At 40.0% G+C, this 17560-nt stretch overlaps 1 protein-coding gene across 1 annotated transcript in view; it reads left to right on the top strand.

Annotated features, from left to right (window-relative positions):
• Window positions 1-17560, top strand: part of ITPR2 (inositol 1,4,5-trisphosphate receptor type 2) — a 589478-nt gene that overhangs the window by 49397 nt on the left and 522521 nt on the right. Inside the window, exon 2 of the mRNA XM_027541575.1 lies at window positions 11469-11539. Coding sequence (XP_027397376.1) covers window positions 11469-11539 — 71 coding nt within the window. The remainder of the gene's footprint in view (window positions 1-11468; window positions 11540-17560) is intronic.

Genomic DNA, 17560 nt, shown 5'->3' with positions numbered 1-17560 from the left:
ATTCAAAGAAGTGATTCCAAAATCTTCTGGCTTGTATTGACTCTGAGACGCTAGCAGCCCAGTGGGTTGTGTTTTCTGTATTTGTGGATTCATACCTTTCATTAGTTTAGGAAATTCTCAACCATTATCTCTTCAAATATTGCCTCTCTTCCATTTGTCTATTATTCCAAGGATGCTAAATATAATACATTGATACTTTCTCATTCCATCCCTTGTGTTTCTTGGGTGTTAGTTATTCAGTTGTGTCTGACTCTTTGTGACCCCATGGACTGTAGCCCCCAGGCTCCTCTGTCAATGGGGTTTTCCAGGCAAGAATACTGGAGTGAGTTGCCAATCCCTTCTTCAGGGGATCTTTCTGAGCCAGGGACCGGACCCAGGTCTCTTGCATTTCAGGAGGATTCTTTAATGTGTAAGCCACCAGGGAAGCCCTGGTGTTTCTTAACCCCTATTTCATATTTTTTCTCTTTCCTGTCCTCTGTTTCATTTTGAGCAATTTCTTAAGATCTGTCTTCTAGGTTCTTAATTAGTTGTGTTTGATTTTCTATATTAAACCTACCTACTTAGTTTAACAATTATTTTTTGTTTCTGGAAATTTTTGTCAAGTCTGTCTGGCCATTTTTGATGGGCTCTTTCTCTTTTTTCATTTAAGAAAAGTATCTTTAATGTCTATAAATATTTATAATAGTTATAGTTTAAGTTGGTAATTAAATTGCCAATATCAGCTTGATCATTGAAAAAGCAAGAGTTCCAGAAAAACATCTATTTATGCTTTATTGACTATGCCAAAGCCTTTGGGTGGATCACAATAAACTGTGGAAAATTCTGAAAGAGATGGGAATACCAGACCACCTGACCTGCCTCTTGAGAAACCTGTATGCAGGTCAGGAAGCAACAGTTAGAACTGGACATGGAACAACAGACTGGTTCCAAATAGGAAAAGGAGTACATCAAGGCTGTATATTATCACCCTGCTTATTTAACTTACATGCAGAGTACATCATGAGAAATGCTGGGCAGGAGGAAGCACAAGCTGGAATCAAGATTGCTGGTAGAAATATCAATTACCTCAGATATGCAGATGACACCACCCTTATGGCAGAAAGTGAAGAAGAACTAAAGAGCCTCTTGATGAAAGTGAAAGAGGAGAGTGAAAAAGTTGGCTTAAAGCTCAACATTCAGAAAACTAAGGTCATGGCATCCGATCCCATCACTTCATGGCAAATAGATGCGGAAACAGTGGCTGACTTTATTTTTCTGGGCTCCCAAATCACTGCAGATGGTGATTGCAGCCATGAAATTAAAAGACACTTACTCCTTGGAAGGAAAGTTATAACCAATCTAAACAGCATATTAAAAAGCAGAGACGTTACTTTGTCAACAAAGGTCCATTTAGTCAAGGCTATGGTTTTTCCAGTAGTCATGTATGGATGTGAGAGTTGGACTGTGAAGAAGGCTGAGCGCTGAAGAGTTGATGCTTTTGAACTGTGGTGTTGGAGAAGACTGTTGAGAGTCCCTTGGACTGCAAGGAGATCCAACCAGTCCATCCTAAAGGACATCAGTCCTGGGTATTCATTGGAAGGACTGATGTTGAAGCTGAAACTCCAATATTTTGGCCAGCTGATGTGAAGAGCTCACTCCTTGGAAAAGACCCTGATGCTGGGAAAGATTGAGGGCAGGAGGAGAAGGGGACAACAGAGGATAAGATGGTTGAATGGCATCACCGACTCAATGGACATGGGTTTGGGTGGACTCTAGGAGTTGGTGATGGACAGGGAGGCTGGGTGTGCTGCGGTTCATCAGGTCACAAAGAGTTGGACATGACTGAGCAACTGAACTGAACTGAAAGTAAATGTTAGTTATAGTTTAAGTTGGTAATTAAAGTGTATGTTTGTTGTTGTTTTTGCTGATGCAATAGCAGCTTGCTGCAGTAGAAACTTTGGAAATATTCGAACTCATATTTCTTGAGTACAATCTACAGTATAATTGCTATAATTCTGGACAGAAAATAGTAAACAACTATGTGAAAGGGTGAGTGAGTGACCTAAACCAGGCAGAAACCTGGGGCAGGGGAGGTGTCTGTTCTTGGAATAAGAGAGTGTTATTAGATGAATTTCCCATTTTATAGCCTTTTTACTGGTAGCACCTTTAAGATGGTGCCAAACAGGTGGCAAAAACTCAGATAGGCATGACAATCTGGTATTAGTATTAACAAAGTTCTGGACCTGAACTTTGCCCAGTCTGTCACTTTTACCAGTGCCAAAGATTTTCTAGCTCTCTGCAGATGACCGAGAACTGGTAATAGTTAAGGTAACCTTAACCATCATTGAATAATTGATCTCAACTGATATCGATGACCATTTATATCCTGAGAAAGACACTTTGTAAATGCTTTGACTTTCATGAAAACAGTAATGGGCAAGCTAGAATAAAATGCTGCCTACACTGGCTTGCAATAGTATTGGGTTCAAAGACGTTGAGCAGACAGCATAGAGAGGATCAAGGAAAGAAAGTTATTAGATGGAGAAGGAAAATCTGAGAAGAAAATGATTGCTTTCTTTGGCTAGATTAAGACTTTAAGCTTTCAGATCAGATCAGATCAGTCGCTCAGTCGTGTCCGACTCTTTGCGACCCCATGAATCGCAGCACACCAGGCCTCCCTGTCCATCACCAACTCCTGGAGTTCACCCAGACTCATGTCCATCGAGTCAGTGATGCCATCCAGCCATCTCATCCTCTGTCGTCCCCTTCTCCTCCTGCCCTCAATCCCTCCCAGCATCAGAGTCTTTTCCAGTGAGTCAACTCTTCACATGAGGTGGCCAAAGTACTGGAGTTTCAGCTTTAGTATCATTCCTTCCAAAGAAATCCCAGGGCTGATCTCCTTCAGAATGGACTGGTTGGATCTCCTTGCAGTCCAAGGGACTCTCAAGAGTCTTCTCCAACACCACAGTTCAACAGCATCAATTCTTTGGCACTCAGCCTTCTTCACAGTCCAACTCTCACATCCATACATGACCACAGGAAAAACCATAGCCTTGACTAGACGAACCTTTGTTGGCAAAATAATGTCTCTGCTTTTGAATATGCTATCTAGGTTGGTCATAACTTTCCTTCCAAGGAGTAAGCGTCTTTTAATTTCATGGCTGCAGTCACCATCTGCAGTGATTTTGGAGCCCAGAAAAATAAAGTCTGGCACTGTTTCCCCATCTATCTGCCATGAAGTGGTGGGACCAGATGCCACGATCTTCGTTTTCTGAATGTTGAGCTTTAAGCCAACTTTTTCACTCTCCACTTTCACTTTCATCAAGAGGCTTTTTAGTTCCTCTTCACTTTCTGCCATAAGGGTGGTGTCATCTGTATATCTGAGGTGATTGATATTTCTCCCAGCAATCTTGATTCCAGCTTGTGTTTCTTCCAGTCCAGCGTTTCTCATGATGTACTCTGCATATACAGGCAAATCCTTTCTGAAGTCATGGTTAGGTAATACATGTTTCTCTTTGAGAGGCAATGTGTAATTCTTTTAGTTTTTTCCCACCAGTTCTTCCAACATCCATACTCTGAATATAATTGTTTCACTAAATGATGGCTTCTTGCAGTGATTTCTAAAAATGTTAATGTGTGAGCAACAGCATTGCCTGTGTAGTCCTCAGGATATGCATTTTGTTTAAAGGTCTTTAAGTCATTTGGCATAGATGATAGTGCAGATCAAAAAATTTAAGCATAAAGATTCACTCAGTATTTTTTGGGATTTCTATGTAGTATTGTTTGATAATTTAGTGTTTATGCTATAATTTATATGTGGTTTAGATTAGTTTTATCTTTCATGGAAGAACAACTGGAAACATTTGAAATACGTAAGAGCAAGCACAACTTCAACTTTGGAAGGAACCAATTTTAGAAATATTAGCAGCTTGAAAAACTTACATGTGGAATTAAATATACTTTTAATGTTTAAACTTAAAAGTATTTGTGTTAGTAAAAATATATTATTGAAATAGGAAACCTAATAAGAGAAAATAATGTTCAACTTAATTGATTTAACTTTTAAAAATCTCACATTTCCAATGGCAAAAGGGAATTTAATTCTACTTGTCAACGTAGGCAAAATATGAGCCCGGGTCATGAGTGAATTTTCTATGTTGCATCTGTTTTACATTTACAAGTTAGAACACTCTTTGGCAGAAAGTTTAGTAATGAAATTACTTCCCTTTTTGTGTGATTAGAATTGTTTATGGCGTTATACAGGGGTGTATGCACAGGACTTATCAGATCTAAGGTATGGAACTGGACATTTGTAGAACCTAGTATTTCATGTTAAGTTACTCTGAATTATGAGACAGATTAGTTGGCTTACAAACAAGAATCTATAGGCCTTGTTGTTGTTCAGTTGCTAAGTCACATCCGATTCTTTGTGATGCCACAGACTGCAGCACGCCAGGCTTCCCTGTCCTTCTCCATCTCCCAAAGTTTGTTCAAACTCATGTCCATTGAGTCGGTGATGCCATCCAACCATCTCCTCCTTTGTTGCCCCTTCTCCTCCTGTCTCAATCTTTCCCAGCATTAGGATCTTTTCCAGTGAATTGAGTTGGCTCTACAGGCCTGGAGGTTGGCTTTTTACTTAGGCAACTTGAGTATTGGTCAGTAAAAAAAATGTTCCTGTTACTAAATGGCAAGACCTTAAGATGCTAAAACACTGCATTCTAAGACTGTGGTGAATGAATGGAACAAAGATCACACACTAGTACTTTGCTTGGTATAATAAAATAATAAATAAACTTCAAGCAATTTATTCTGAACAGTTAAACTTTCAAACTACAATATATACAATATTTTAACCAATATTGTAATTAGCCTCCAATTAAAATAAATAAATCTATATTAAAAAAAATAAAACCAGAATTTGCTACTGAAAGGTGATACCAAAGCGAACTTTGATTACAAAATAGAATCAGAGAAATGAGAAACCACAGAAATAGAAGGAATTTGTGAGATCACATCTGCCCCATTTAGAAAATGAGGCAGAGAGAGGTTAAGTGGCTAGCATAAACACAGCTGGTTGTAAAGTGGCACACCAAGGATTTGAGCTCAACATGTGTTTTTTCTCCTCTACTACTACTTCTAAGTGACAGTAAGGGAGGGTGATGTGCCAGGGGTGACTGATGGCGGGTGGCGGGGTTGTGTGGGTGGAGGGGCAGTTTTGCTAAAAGTCAGAAAATTGCAGCTAGAGGAGAAATTCATATGGCCATCAGGGTAAAACTCTTAACTCCCAGTTAAGGGTGAAATGGTTTGTTACAGAGTCCTGAGAGTTCTGTAAAGGTAATTCCATCATATTTGTGAACCTGGTCACAATATTAGCTCTCTTTCTTACTAATAGTTTTTAATGACATCTACTGTGGATTCCCCTTCTTCTCTCTCCCCTCAAATTCATTTTATTTAAATGTGCTTCAAAACCATTGTATTATAAATAAACTATATCACTTAATTGCACAAGGATTGCATATGTGTGGTAGGCAAATATCAGGAAGATAACACACTTATTTTAAAAAGTATGATATTTCAAAGGTAGAAATATCAGTTATGGCTTCATGAGGAAAAAATATGACTAACATATTATATTTTACTTATTTTGTGGCAGTTTCTTTACAACTGGTGGAATAATAAGGGACTGGAGACTGACAGAGTAATTTGCTTTTTTTTGGAAGTCTACTTAAAAATTGGAGAGCCATGTATTTTTATACAGTAATTTATGTACACTCCATGTGTATTTCTAAAATATATGCTATTTAATTTTGCCTACCTATGCCTTCTATATAAATGGAATTATGTAACTTTTGAGACTTACTTGTTTTTAGCTCAATTTCATGTATTTGAGTGTTATTGCATGCAGCTGCAGTTTATTCACCTTTTCAAATAGTTCTCTTTTGCTTGAAATTATGCACTTGTCATGGTATATTTATTCACATTACTATTACTGATGGACATTTGAGTTTTTCCAGTGTTTGCTATCATGAAGTGTTGCCTCAAAAACTCTGTGTCAACACATGTCTTCAGATGCACAAAATTTGCAAGATTTCTCTAGGGGGCATATCTGTCCAGTTAAATTTGATTCATGTATATTTTTCATTCATATTTATGTATGAAATCATTCAAAGTAGCTAATGAAATCTCCTTATAGATATCTTGGAAGGTCTAATTGTTGAATGAAATTTTTCTTATTAATTACAGTAAACAAATAATTTACAGTTATGACCTTATGAAGAGAAGATAGGTATGAAGGATAACAGGTTTTATGTTAGCTGAGTTTCAGTGACAGATTGAGAATTTTTGGCTGTGGCTATAATTGCCCATTTGGCCTACTTGCTGGTTCAAACGGGGAGATTAATACATCCCTTTAAAAAGTGTACTGACAGATTGAAGTTGAAAGGTTCTATATAAGATATTTTTATTTAGAGCAAGCTGTCTTGGTCCTTATCAGGATTTGACATTTTTGATAACTTTCTGAGATATGTCACCCTTTCTTCCATCTACTATTAGTTAGCCATTTGTTAGTTCCAGTTATTTTTATTGATTTTGTGATCTATTAATACCAAAAATAACATTATTGATTTACTCAGTTGTTCAAAAAGTGACGCAGTCATTCACTCAGTCAATACTTAACATCTTGCATGTTTGAGGCCTAACGTTTAGATTTGGGCATATTATGGTGAGAGCTTCCCCGGTGATACTAGTGGTAAGGAACCCACCTGCCAGTGAGGGAGACATAAGAGACGTGGGTTCGATCCTTGGGTCAGAAGATCCTCTGGAGGAGGATGTGGCAACCACACCAGTGTTCTTGCCTGGAGAATCCCATGTACAGAGGAGCCTGGCAGACTACAGTCTATAGGGTTGCAAAGAGTTGGACATGACTGAAATGACTTAGCATGCATGCATGTACGCAGAGCAGAAATGTGCTGACTCTCCTGGAACTTATAATTTGTAGTGCTAGTAAAATACGCATGTAAAAGAAAGCTTGATGGAGTGTGAGAAGTTCTCTTATAGAGGACAGCCTCAGGTACTGTGGGAGTATAGATGCTACTAATCCATTCAAGAAAGATTGGAGACTGTTTAAAAAATACAGATTCTTAGTCTGTATCCTCAGAAATTTTTGTTTGCTAGATAGGGACCAAAGAAAGGTATTATTATTATTACCTCATGTATATATGATTCAGCCAATGAGCCAGATTTGGGAAACACTGTTTATGAGTGAGAAAAATGGGAAGTAATCATGAGAAGGTATTTAAATGACTTCAGGAGGGTATAGATGGCTTTCAGATGATTTTCTGCTCATTGGCCAAAGGTTGATCTTTATATTTGTACCTATTCAATTGTAAATCCTTATTTGTAAGTTATAAAAGTTAACTGCTCCAGTGGTGGATGGGAAAGCCTGGTTTATCAGTAGTACACGCGAAAAAACCTGAAATTGTTCAGCTATAATGAATAATGTCAGAAGTGGGCTTGACTTCCATGGAAGCTGATGTAATCTTAGGTAGCATAACTGTAACCTTAGTGTCATAAGGAAGGAGGTGAGAGACCCCTGACCCCTGCACTTGTTGGAGATGCACCTGGATTCGTATGAATAGTCTCTGGGATCACATTTAGAGGGGTGTTAACACTTGGATGCATGAAAGGATGTTGAGCTCCTTGGTAAATATCCATATGAGGGAGAACTAGAGAGAAATAGACTCCTAGAAAAAGAAAACTTAATCCAAAAGAAAGAACTGAGACCAAAAAGGGAAAGTTATTTGGGAAAGCCAGTCTTATTGTGTTTCATTGATTCATTTATTTATTTAACAAATATTTACTTAGTGGCCACTATAACTCATTCTAATGGGTGCCAAGGATATAATGGTAAACTAGATGGATTCACTTTCTGACTTCATGGAGTTACAATTTATTGAAAGACCAGACTAATAAGCAAGTAGTTAGAAAATGTAAGTACTATGATGGGAAAAAGACCTATAAAACAGAGCAGGAAGATGGTAAGTGGTGAATACTCTGGCCCTGAAGGTATTCAAGAAGAGGCTCTTGGAGATATTGTAGAAGTTATTCAGTAAAGTCATCTTTAACAGTTAACATCTGTGATCATATATGTTTTTATAACATTCACACTGTTGTAAAATTCACACTTGTTTCACACTATTATAAAATTCACACTTGCTTCTTTATCCACCCATTTCATTGTAACCTTCCCTTTCTTCCATTCTCTCCAAACTCAGTTCCAGTTCATTCAGTCTGTATGATGAGATGACTGTCTTTGTAATTTTCACAGACTTTGGTTTGTAAGGAATAGGACAAATTTCTAGAACTGAAGTCACTCTTAACTACTAATGTTTTTATCTGGGCTATCAGATGATTGAGGATAGGCATAAATATTTACGTAAATATACTGTGACCTGACTGATGGCTTTAGTTTTTTCCCATTCCTCTTGGTGGCAAGCCACCACGCAGGTGGAGACTCCTTGGGCGATTCTAGGGGAGCCTGTATTTCTGTGGGAATGGCAGACACAAAGAATAAGTAAAATATCAATGCCACTTTTAATACAAATTTTTTGTGCTCCAGATGAGTTGTTGTTCAGTTGCTAAGTCATGTCTGAGTCTTTGAGAACCCAGGCTTCTCCTGTCCTCCACCATCTCCTGGACTTGTTCACATTCATGTCCATTGAGTCAGTGATGTCATCCAACTGTCTCCTCTCCAGTGCCATCATCCTCTGCTGTCCCCTTCTCCTTTTGCCTTCAGTCTTTCTCAGCATCAGGGTCTTTTCCAGTGAGTTGGATGTTCTCATCAGGTGGCCAGAGTAGAGCTCGAGCTTCAGTCCTTCCAATGAATATTCAGGGTTGATTTCCTTTAGGATTGACTGGTTTGATCTCCCTGCAGTCCAAGGGACCCTCAAGAGTCTTCTCCAAATTTGAAAGCATCAATTCTTTGGCCCTCAGTCTTCTTTATGGTCTAACTCTCACATCTGTACATAACTACTGGAAACACCATAGCTTTGACTATACGGACCTTTGTCAGCAAAGTGATGTCTCTGTTTTTTAATGTGCTATCTTGATTGTCATAGCTTTCCTTCCAAGGAGCAAGCATATTTTAATTTCATGACTGCAGTCACCATCTGCAGTGATTTTGGAGCCCAAGAAAATAAAATGTGTCCGCTTTTTCCTTTCTGTTTGCCATGAAGTCTCTAAATTAGATTATGTGCTTTTTTTTTATAATTATGCCTTGTATTCTTAACTCATCTTTTTTTTTAATTGGAAGATAATTGTTATGTTGTTATGTTGATTTCCACTGTATATCAACATGAATCAGGTATAAGTATACAGATAACCCCTCTCTCTTCAGCTTCCCTCCCACGCCTCCCCCATCTCACATCCACCCCCGCTCCCCGCCCCAGTCATCACAGAGCCCTGAGCTGAGCTCCCTGTGCTCTAAAGCTGCTTCCCGCTGGCTCTCTATTTTACACATGGTGGTGTATACATGTCAGTGCTTCTCTCCCAATTCATCCTACCCTCTCCTTCCCCCACAACTTAACTAGTTAGAAAAGCTGAAGTTTCCCTCACAGCACTTTTTTAGATTTAAATATTATATTGTGACATCCTTAGGACTCTGAGCCTTTCACATTCAGTGTTACAGCCTGAAGTTGGATTTTGTGGAGGTTTGGGTTTGCTTTCTCTTGACCCATTGTGACTTCCTGTTTCTAAGAAAACAATTTTGAAGACTCTTAAAAGGAATTTCTTGCGTGCTTGGCAGCTCTTGTAAAACCACATTTTAGCAAACCAGTTTGAATGAAGTGTACTAAAAAAAAATCAAACAAAGAACTATATGCTTGATCAAATTATTATTTTGTTTGGTGGAAATTAGATCTTATAGAGAAATCCAGTGATTTAGGAAGTGTCTGCTTTTGTAAACAGATAAACCAGGAACCAAAAGTTTCATCTTGATTTGGTTAATTATTCTAGTTCAAGGGGACTGTTGATCACGAATTGGGGTTACTTTATGCTGGGGTTGATGCATACTAGTGAGTGGGGTTTACTTTTGTGCTGGGGTTAATGTGTGCTTTTTAACAAAGTTGCGACTGGGGCATCGTTCTTCAAATGAGCTCATAAATTTGCACTAATTCATGTGCATTCTCACAATATTCTGGAGAAAACCCTAATGGCTCTCATTACTTAGTCCATGGAGAAAATGACTATCAGTGAGTCTTTTGGTAGTTAGATATTACCCTAACACAAGAGATTCATGTCTCCTGGCTCTCACATCAGAGATTCAGCTTTTCTGGGAATTGTCCTTGAAATTGGCTTTTCATGGATATTTTAAGAGGGGCAAGTTTTTGTAACTAGAAAGGTACTCTATTCATTTGAGTACATTTGTTGAGTGCTCATCACTAAGTGTCAGGCATCCTTTTCGAGGAAGATAGGAAAAAGGCAGGTGAAGTCCCTAATGTTATTATCTTAAACACTTAGTATTTAAGGGCCTACTCTATGCTAGAAACTGTGCTAGGTACGTTACAGCTATGAAGTTAGTCAGTCCTCCTGACAATACCACAAGGTGGGTACTCTTATCTGTGTTTGCAGATGTAGCGAAGGAGGTCCAAACCCCCACCTGGCTGGGAAGTGGCTGAGCCATAGTTGAACACAGGATGAGCGCTTTTTATCCTGTTGTGTCGTCACTCTGTGAGCCTGATCTCATAAGCTTACACATTCCTTATAAAAATAAAACAAAACATGCTTGCATTCACACTGGATCATAAAAACGTGGGCAGTCTAATCCCTGTTAATGTTTTAGTGTCTGTGTTCCAGGCCTCATATGTGTCTCTGTAGAGGAGGGTGTGTGTGTGTTTAAATATATACAATATCTTATTGATTTGTTCCCACTTATTTTCACCACTATTATAAATGTTTCCCCCACCACTGCCTTTAAAAAACTAGAATTGTAAATGGCTCTGCAGTTTCATGGTTTGTCAGTATTGTGATTTCTCTAACGTTTCCTGCTGCTGCTGCCGCTGCCGCTGCTTGGTGCTTAGCCATGTCCGACTCTTTGCAGCCCCATGGACTGTAACCCACCAGGGTCTTCTGTCCATGGAGTTTTTCCAGACAAGAATACTGGAGTGGGTTGCTATTTCCTACTCCAGGGGATCTTCTCTACCTAGCAATTGAACCCTCATCTCTTACGTCTCCTGCATTGGCAGACGGATTCTTTACCCCTAGCGCCAGCTGGGAAGCCCACCACTTAACAGTTTTTCAGTTTTGAGTTTTGTAAACCCTGCTTTAATTCATGCCTGTATAACCAGATCTTTTTACAAATCCATGACTATTCAAACATCTCTGAATGAAGAGTGGTATTAAAACTTTTTGTAAATATTGATGCAGTCTCCATGTGCATTTTGTGCTCTATGAACATGACGATGTCAACAGTGTGAATGTTCTTTTCCTTCCAGACTGGTGGATGACCGATGTGTGGTGCACCCAGAAGCAGGGGACCTTGCCAACCCTCCCAAGAAGTTCCGAGGTAGGAAAGAAATACTTTATATTATATGACCTAAGTGGGGGTATTTTTGTGTCTTAAAAGAAGTAATATTAGAACTTTATTCAATGTAAAACTTTCAAATAGAAATATATCTGCTGAAAATTCTTTCAAAAGTTCCCCATTGTTTTTCTTCCTTGAAACATTGAAGGACTGATCTGAAAGAATAGCTTCAAGTTTTGTTTTGCTGGAGAGTAGTCTGTATGTTGAAAGGAAATCTTGGTAATAATTAAATAACCGTGAGAGGCCACTTTTCAAACCGATAAATATAGCTGAATGATATGTATTTATATATTTCCGTGACAGTTACACCATAAATATTAGCGTTTCCTTATCAGCTCTTTAATTTATCTTTGTAAAATCTCCAGCATGGTGACACTGATGTGTTAGTTTCACTTTTAAAAGGTCACTTTGGATGCTACATAATAACTAACAACTGTCTTAGAACTCCCTTCTAGGTATAATTTTAGAGGTAGTGTCATACTATCAACTGAGAAGTTGTTCATAGTAGCAAACTGATTATGACTGTTACAAGAGAAGGATTAATGGGACTTGTAGAGAGTCATAGACTACTAAGACCAGTCATTAAGAGCTTGTGCAAATCAAATTAATACTTTATAGTGTATACTTATAATAAAAATATAATGATAACAACTTAAAAGCAGCATTCATTTTGAACACACTGTGTCAGTATTCCTCCTCACATTGGTGAAACAAAGCTTTAATAAGGGAGCCTGATCTGGACAGAGAGTCAGAGGGGTTCGCTGGAGCCCCAGACCCAGGTCAGGATGCTGTCCGTGTGCATGGGGGAGGAGGGAGCTTTCACATCTGGTGAGTGTTTCCCATGCTTCATGTTCTGTAACTTTTTTACACCATTTTTATTATAAGGATTTGCAGGAATATTGCATTTTCATCTCAGAGAGTGATGAGCACAGTAAATGTGGTTTGAGTGACATCAGTCACTTTGAATACGTGATCCACATGTCTCCCCATGTCGGGAAATTAGTGTGAAAGCAGACTGTGGGAGTGATAACCACCCATCAGTGCACCCGGAGCTGTGCTGAGTGGGGACACTCCCCCAGCCCTGGGCACGTAAGGTCTTCTCACGACACACAGTCCCCATGGAGGAGGGACTCACTATTGAACTGCTTGAAGGAGAGTCAGCGGTTGTGACAAACCAGACACAGAGTGCTCCAGAACAGCTTGCCAGAGACTGTGCAGTAAGTGTGTGGAAATGATTTCAGAGGCAGAAGAGGCTAGAGGAGCCTGATGGAAGAACGGACACTGTGAAAAAGAACATACAGTTTCTAGAAAGTGTGAGCTAGCATATTATATGAGGAGATGAGGAGACCGTGGTATGGAAGAGAGAGCTGGGGAGATTACCCAGAATGCAGGGTAGAGGAAAGTGTGAACAAGTCATGAAAAGCCAGTGTTGAGGAGGAACCAAGAGGGTCTAGCAGCATCTAATCAGATTCTAGAAGGAGAGGCCAGAGCGCGTGAGAATGAGGCAACATGTAAAGAGATACGGGTGAGAACTTTCCTAAGTTGTAGAAAGCCACTGTTTCTCAGGTGGAAGAGATATGTTGAATTCAGAGAAGGGATGATAAACAAATTCAGATCCACAGACTCTCTTTTGTGAACTGTAAGATGTGGAAGATAAAAAGTTTTAAAAGCAAACTGGGACAACAGATCTGTATTTGTAGCAGAAAAAAGCGTGGAGTCTGGGTTTGACCGCATTTCTCGCCGACTGTCATCTTAAGTAGGTCACCCAACCACTTAGTGTCTCCGAGGACATCTGTCATTGCCTGGTGGGACCAGGGGTGGATAAAAACAAGAATAATCTTGCCACACAAGGCTCTGTGTGGCTTGGATTCTTTCCAGAGAATAAATGTAAAAGTGTTATAAGTCATTATACAAATGGTAGCTAACTTATGATAGAAAGACATAATGTATTTCCTTTAAACATAATTGGCTCTTCTCTTACATTATAACCTCTTCAAGGGCAGGCTTTTCTTTTTTTCTTTTTGTGTTTCCCAGGCATAGAACTTTGTTCATAGTAGATATCAGAAAAAAATAGCCATTAGATGTTTATGGGTGAGAGACCCACAGTTTCCCTGGGATTGTGTGATACAACTTGGTTTTCAGGGGTGCTTCATGCTTCATATTCATGAGTTTGTGTAGCCTTATTCCTCTGTCAGTCAGGGAAAGTTAATCTGTCAAAGATAAATCTTCAGGGTTTGTGGCTGTCTTTTTCCTTTAAATATTTCAGTGTGTCTGAGGGAACTGTGCAGTAACACCTCTGTGCCCAGGAGGTAATTATACACAGATACTTGGTGTTATATGATTCAGCGGGCATTGGTTCAAAGTATGAATCATGCAGGTGCTCCGTCCGCCTCTGGAAGGCTGGCTTTTCCTGTAATCTAATATATTAGGTCATTGTCATTGCTGGTTTGCTCTCATTTTCTACCTCTTGTGTAAGACTAAGTCATTTGTCTCCACTCATCATTGAAGAAGGAGGGTATCTTGCTATTGAAGAGTAAAGATTCCTTTTTGTCTTAAAGCTCTGACTCTTCACCTGGCATTCTTGGAGGCTCATCCTGACGAGGCCTCAGAGAATTCCATGAGATGGGTTTGCGTTGCTTTCCCTGGCCTTCACATTGCTTGGCAGACCTTGTTTTCCCAATTCTGTATCCTTTCTCATACCTTGTTCTTTTGCAATTTCACCCTTCTCTTCCTGAATGTGTTCCTCCTGTTCCCTTTGGCTGTAAAAGCCATCACTTTTGCATAGATTGACCTCCCAAGATCACCACCCCTGCCTTTGCAGACCCCACTGCCAAGTTTCCAGAGCACCCTCCCTTATTGTTACTTTTTAGATAATATGAAGAAACAACAGTGTATCCCCAGTTCAGCTGCACCTCACTTCCTCTTGCCTCAGCCAGACAAATGGTGTCTGCAAATTAATTTGAAACAATTTTAAGTTTTCATACTTACTGTATGGTTTGTTCAAGTGAATCATAAAATTTTAGAGCTTCTAGGCAATTAGCAGTCAGTTGAGGTCTTCCCTGGTGGTACAGTAGATAAGCATCTGCCTGGAATGCTGGGGACACGGGTTCAATTCCTGGCCCGGGAAGACTCCACATGGCCCAGGAAGACCTAAGCTCTTGTGGCGAAACTACTGAGCCCATGCTCTAGAGCCCATGAGCAGCAACTACTGAGCCCACATGCTGTACCCACTAAAATTTGTGCTTAGAGCCTGTGCTCCACAACAAGAGAAGCCGCCACCCTGGAGGCCCGTGCACTGCAATGAAGACTAGCCCCCGCTCGTCGAAACTAGAGAATGCTCATGCACAGTGATGAACACCCAGCACAACCAAGATAAATAAATAAAAAGTAAATCAAATATGGGTTTCCCAATGTTTTTAGTGAGGAACCAAAATTTTAAAGAGGTTAATACAATTATCCCCAATACACACAATTGTACAAGCAATATTCCTTTGACGGGTTCCCTCTGCTTTTCACATGAACAGAGGAAATGAAGCTTTAACAAACAAACAGCTTCCCAAGGGTTATTTAAAACCTGGCGGATGGACAGCTATTTTCAGTAACCACACTATCAGAATAGCACTAACAGAAGCACATTGGCTTTCTCTTAAGTAAGTGCAGAAGTCTTTTCATGATCAAATATTCTTTCATTTTTAAAGATCAGCTATAAACTTTGGAATACATTTAAGTTATGAGGAGTTGTAAAGGGAGTATAGAGAGTTCCCTTCCACCCACTTGCCCCTGTGTTAGCATCTTATATAACTGTGGTACATTTGTCACAGTTAAGAAATTACCATTTGTACATTACTGTTGACTAAATTCCAGGCTTCCTGTGAATGTCACCAGTTTTCCATTATCCTTTCCGTAATCCTGATCCCGTTCAGGATCCCACGTGCCATTAGTCATCATGGCTGTTTAGTCTCCTCTGGTTTCTTCCACTTTCTCAGTCTTTCCTTGTTTTTTTTTTTTTTTTTTAATGACCTTGATACTTTTGAAGAGTACTGGCCAGATATTTTGTAGAATGTCTCTTGATTTTGGTCTGGCTGATGTTTTCATCATACTTAGACAGGGGCTAAGGTTTTGGGAAGGGATATTAACTGCCTTTCTCCCTACATCATATCAGGGGCACATATTGTCAACATGATTTATCACTAATACTATTTTTTGATACATAGTTTTAAAGAAATATTTGCTTAGTTGTTTGGCTGTGCCCGATGTTAGTTGCAGCATGTGGGATCTTTTAGCTATGGCATGCGAACTCTTAGTTGCGGCGCCTGGGATCTAGTTCCCTTCCCAGGGATTGAACCCAGGCCTCCTGCATTGGGAATGCAGAGTCTCAGTGTGAAGATCCTCAGTTTAGCCATCTTCCTGCACACTAAATGATAGCAGTTATTTCTATTGACTTTACATTCTTCCCCTTTTCCTTTTCCCTGTCCTCATTCCTTTATGCGTGTCTCCCCCTATTCTCAAGAGAAGTTGGGTGTAGATTTTTCCAAATGTTAAGACCTATCAATATGTGTGGATTTTCTATTAGGAGGAGAAACAGACCTAAATCAAAACAAGAGAGGTGTGTGCGCCCTTTTCTTAACCATAAAGGCGATAAAACGCAGAAGTAACCCAGAACCCAGGGGCCACTCCCCAGGAGGGCCGAGGGAAGAGAAGACAGGCCTGTCTCTTAGACCACAGGCTTTTTGGCTGTTTGCTCTAGAAATCTCTATCTCTGTGACTCTGTGGTCATTTGACATGTTCACCAGCCCTATCAAAAGGCTGCTTCCAGCAAGCAAAAAAGTCATTCTGAGGCAATAATTTTGAATGCTTCAGGAACTAAAACAGAGACTTTCTCTGCTGTGCGATGCCACTTGAAAGCAGGTAGTGAGTATCAGGGACTTGGGAGAACACTGACAAGACATTTCTTTAACTCAGTTTCTTCTGGGCATGTAACTCAGAGTGCTATTTTCAGGCTGGCACTTTGACCTTTGGGCTTCCCTGGTGGCTCAGTCGTAAAGAACCTGCTTGCCAAGCAGAAGACATGGGTTCAATTCCCTGGGTTGGGAAGATTCCCTGGAGGAGGGTGTGGTAACCCACTCCAGTATTCTTGCCTGGAGAGTCCCATGGACAGAGGAGCCTGGTGGGCTGCAGTCCATGGGGTCGCAAAAGGGTTGGACGTGACTTAGTGACCAAACAAAAACAGCAGCAACAACAATACTCTCACCTTTTGGCTCTACTCATGGAGGTTGTGGGCTTCCCTGGTGGCCCAGATAGTTAAGAGTCTGCCTGCAATGCAGGAGACCCAGGTTTAATCCCTGGGTTGGGAAGATCCCTTGGAGAAGGGAATGGCTACCCACTCCAGTGGAATTAAGTTTGCCGGGAGAAATATCAATAACCTCAGATGTGCAGATGACACTAACCTTATGGCAGAAACTGAAGAACTAAACAGCCTCTTGATGAAAGTGAAAGAGGAGAGTGAAAAAGTTGGCTTAAAGGTCAACCTTCAGAAAACTAAGATCATGGCATCTGGTCCCATCACTTCATGGGAAATAGATGGGGAAACAGTGGAAACAGTGACAGACTTTATTTTTTTGGGCTCCAAAGTCACTGCAGATGGTGACTGCAGCCATGAAATTAAAAGATGTTTACTCCTTGGAAGAAAAGTTTTGGCCAGCCTGGACAGCATATTAAAAAGCAGAGACGTTACTTTGCCAACAAAGGTCCATCTAGTCAAAGCTATGGTTTTTCCACTGGTTATGTATGGATGTGAGAGTTGGACTGTAAAGAAAGCTGAGCTCAGAAGAATTGATGCTTTTGAACTGTGGTGTTGGAGAAGACTCTTGAGAGTCCCTTGGACTGCAAGGAGATCCAACCAGTCCATCCTAAAGGAGATCAGTCCTGAATGTTAATTGGAAGGACTGATGCTGAAGTTGAAACTCCAATACTTTGGCCACCTGATGCGAAGACCTGACTCCT

Source organism: Bos indicus x Bos taurus, chromosome 5 (assembly GCF_003369695.1).
Source record: "Bos indicus x Bos taurus breed Angus x Brahman F1 hybrid chromosome 5, Bos_hybrid_MaternalHap_v2.0, whole genome shotgun sequence".
NCBI lineage: Eukaryota > Metazoa > Chordata > Mammalia > Artiodactyla > Bovidae > Bos > Bos indicus x Bos taurus.
The sequence above is the reverse complement of the archived record's forward strand: the minus strand, read 5'-3'. Positions and strand labels throughout refer to the sequence as shown.